The 3,163-nt window shown below is 54.9% G+C and overlaps 1 protein-coding gene across 1 annotated transcript in view; it reads left to right on the top strand.

Annotated features, from left to right (window-relative positions):
• Nucleotides 1-3,163, top strand: part of numbl (NUMB like endocytic adaptor protein) — a 15,191-nt gene extending 12,028 nt beyond the window's left edge. The window contains exons 7-8 of the mRNA XM_080007124.1: nt 26-229; nt 414-3,163. Coding sequence (XP_079863250.1) covers nt 26-229; nt 414-1,600 — 1,391 coding nt within the window. The 3' untranslated portion in view covers nt 1,601-3,163. The remainder of the gene's footprint in view (nt 1-25; nt 230-413) is intronic.

Below are 3,163 nucleotides of genomic sequence, written 5' to 3'. Positions count from 1 at the left end.
CACCTCTCGTTCCCTTTTTTCCTAGTACCAGAGATGGACATGGGGCTGCCGGGCGAGCCGGACAGCGGTATCAACGCTCTCTGTAGCCAGATCAACGCCTCCTTCACCAAGCCGTCAGACGAGCTCTTCTCCAACCACCCGCCCCTCCCCTCCACCTCCTCCTCTTCCAACGGCCCCCCGGCTTGTGCTGTGCCGCCTGCCCTCCCGCCGCCGCCTGCGCCGATGCAAGGTAGGAGCTGAATCCAAACCAAGCAGACCTGTTAATGTGTACTAGGTGCCAATGCCTTCACTCTACAAGTCCAACGTTCTGGACCTTGTGAAAGTTGTTTGTTCACTCTAGCTTTGTTCCTCCTCTTCCCGAAAAGAAAGCTTGCTATAACGCTCTCCGTCTATCTTTCTTCTCTTCCCATCAGCCACTTCTTCCTGGGTGCAGCCGGAAGCTCCCCACCACTCTCCTCCGCTGGTTTCCGTGGTGATGCAGATGCAGATGCAGAGCGGGCACAGGCGCACGCCGTCCGAGGCCGAGCGGTGGCTGGAGGAGGTGGCCAAGGCCGTCAGGGCTCAGCAACAGACCCCGCCCCCTTGCGCTTTAGGCCCTCCCCCGGTCCCCATCATCCCCATCATCCCCACCATTCCCGGTCCTCCCGCCATGTCGAGTCAGTCTGTCATGTCCGCGATGTCAACGGCGCCAGCGTCGTCCATCTCCATGTCCCTGGGCTCCATGTCCAACCCGCTGATGTCGGGCCCCGCATCTGTCTCAGGCCTGCCCCTCCCACCAATGGCTTTATCATCAGTCCCGCTTATTCCAGGTCCTCCTATGTCCGGCCCCCCTATGTCACTCCCTTCCATGTCCATTCCTACCATGTCAGGTCCTAGCATGTCCGGGGCCCCTATGATCCAGCCCTCTCTCCCCGGGCCCCCGGGCTCCCTACCAAGCTCCATGCAGCCATTCCCTCTGGCCTTCGACGCCACCCCAGCCCCTGTTGGCATGTTTGCCGGCCCGCCCGTCCAGCCGGCCTTTGTGCCAATGCAGACCTACATGCCGGGCCTGGCCAGCAGCATGACGTACCCCAACGTCAGCGTGCCTGTGGTGGGCATCACGCCATCACAAATGGTGACCAACGCCTTCTGCACAGCCGCAGGCTCGTCCGGTGGGGGCAGTGTCATTGGCTCGATCGGGGGAGGACCCAAAGTGGGGGTGCTGGGAACGGTCGGCCATCACCATTCCTTCCCGGGAGCGCCCGGTACAGTCGGACACAGCGGAGGCTTTCAGTCGCCGCCCTTCACGTCTACTCAGCCGTTATCTATGGCTGTCAACGGCCTCCCACTAAACAGCAACACTCCTCCCAACACCGGTACAATGACCCTCCAGAATGGCAACACTAATGGAGGTGGAAGCAGCAGCAGCAGCAACTGGCCCCCAGAGGGCAGTCAACTCACAGCCCGGGCTGGCAGCGATTCCCAGGAAGTGGATCGCTTTGAGGCCCAGTGGGCTGCGTTGGAAGCCAAACCAGCATCTCAGCAGCCGGGCAGCAAGACAACAGCCGCAGTCAATCCCTTTTCCAATGATCTGCAAAAGACATTTGAGATTGAGCTCTAAGATTGGATATGCCTCTGTTATCCATGGCGCTAGCCCTGTGATGGCCAGGCTGTAATTTTGGCACCTTTTCATTGAATGGGAAGCAAGTCCGGCACTAACCTAGCATCTGACCCATGATAGCCTAGCAACTTGCTAACAGCTCTCAAAGGAGTTGATCATATAATGAAATTACTTGCTTTCTTTATGCTCCGATGAGAACTTCAGAAGTAGTTGGCAGGTTGCTGGGCTGCAGTTGGATGGTGAAGCGTCTAGATCACCGGACTGGAACCAAATCTGATGGAGCCGGCCTTCCTGCTTATTCCTCCCTCACCTCTCTCTTCTCTGCTTTCACGTCGCCTTGGATCCGCTCCATTTTGGTCCGAGCGTCGACGTTCGCGTACATCCTGGGAGCTGCAGGGGCCAGCGTTAGATTTCTTTCGGTGGCAAGTCCACTGGGTGCATTCCACCCCCCCATTACACAGTCCTGTTGCTTTCTTTCTTTTCTTTGTGGACAAACTGGATGCACATTCGCGGGATTCGGCCCGCATCACAGGATGGACGGAGAGGCAGAGCGGGATCGGTTGTCTGCTAAACAGATCTATGGTAATGCAAGCCAAGCACAGCGAAGGTCAGGAGGCCCAGAGGGACGTGCCACGATGACGGAAGGAGACGCAATGACCAATAGTGGAAGAGATTGAAGGCCAAATTGACTTCATTATTTATTGTATTATTTTATTATTATTATTATTATTTTGGATTTTAACAAGATATAGACAACTATCCTTTTTTTCAAGCAATGTTTCTGGAGATTTTCTTTTGTAATTTCCCCTGTATTTATTTTTGTGAACCTGTAAAGAGAAGGGACACAGACAGGAAGACAGACAATGGATGCGATCGGGCAGCCGAGAGGGTAGGGGAGGGAGCCGGGAGGGCCACCGGCGGCTTGATACAGACAGGATGTGCAGCAGAACCAAATTTCAAGGGCCCGGCCCCAGCACGGCGGTGTGTAACACGGCCTGTGCGGGCGAGTGTATATAGCGGCATGCGCCTTTCCACCGTCGGTTCTCATGTAAACTCACTCTCCACTGCTGCTCCTTCCAAATAGGTCAGTTCCACATCACTCTGGCACTCCAGAACCATTTTTCTGTTTTCCTCTCTGAGCTATAACTCCGCCTTTTCGGAGGAAGCAGTAACAGTAAAAAAAAAAAGAAGAAGAAGAAAAAAAAAAAAATCAAAACGAATCACTGCAGGAACACTTAAGACACTCTGGAATACCGCACAGGAGTCTTTTTGAACTCAGTACAAGCTCTCGAGAAGACAAAACCCCGAGGAGGAGCTCCTGTGGATGAACTCAGTGACACTTTTAACCCACACCCACCACCCCCACCCCCACGGCGCCCACTGTGTAAACGGTTAAAAACAAAAAAGAAAAGACAATGCACTACATTCCAGCATCGGGTGCTCCCTCCGAGGGGGTCCAGACTACAGGGTAACAACGTCCGGCGCACTAGGAGGCTGCTTCCGCCGCCGTTTCATCGTCTTTATCCATTTGAAACCCAAAACAGAGCAAAGATTGGCGGATTG

This window comes from Zeus faber, assembly GCF_960531495.2.
Source record: "Zeus faber genome assembly, chromosome: 9".
NCBI lineage: Eukaryota > Metazoa > Chordata > Actinopteri > Zeiformes > Zeidae > Zeus > Zeus faber.
Note: the sequence above shows the minus strand (reverse complement) of the source record. Positions and strands in the feature narration are given on the sequence as shown.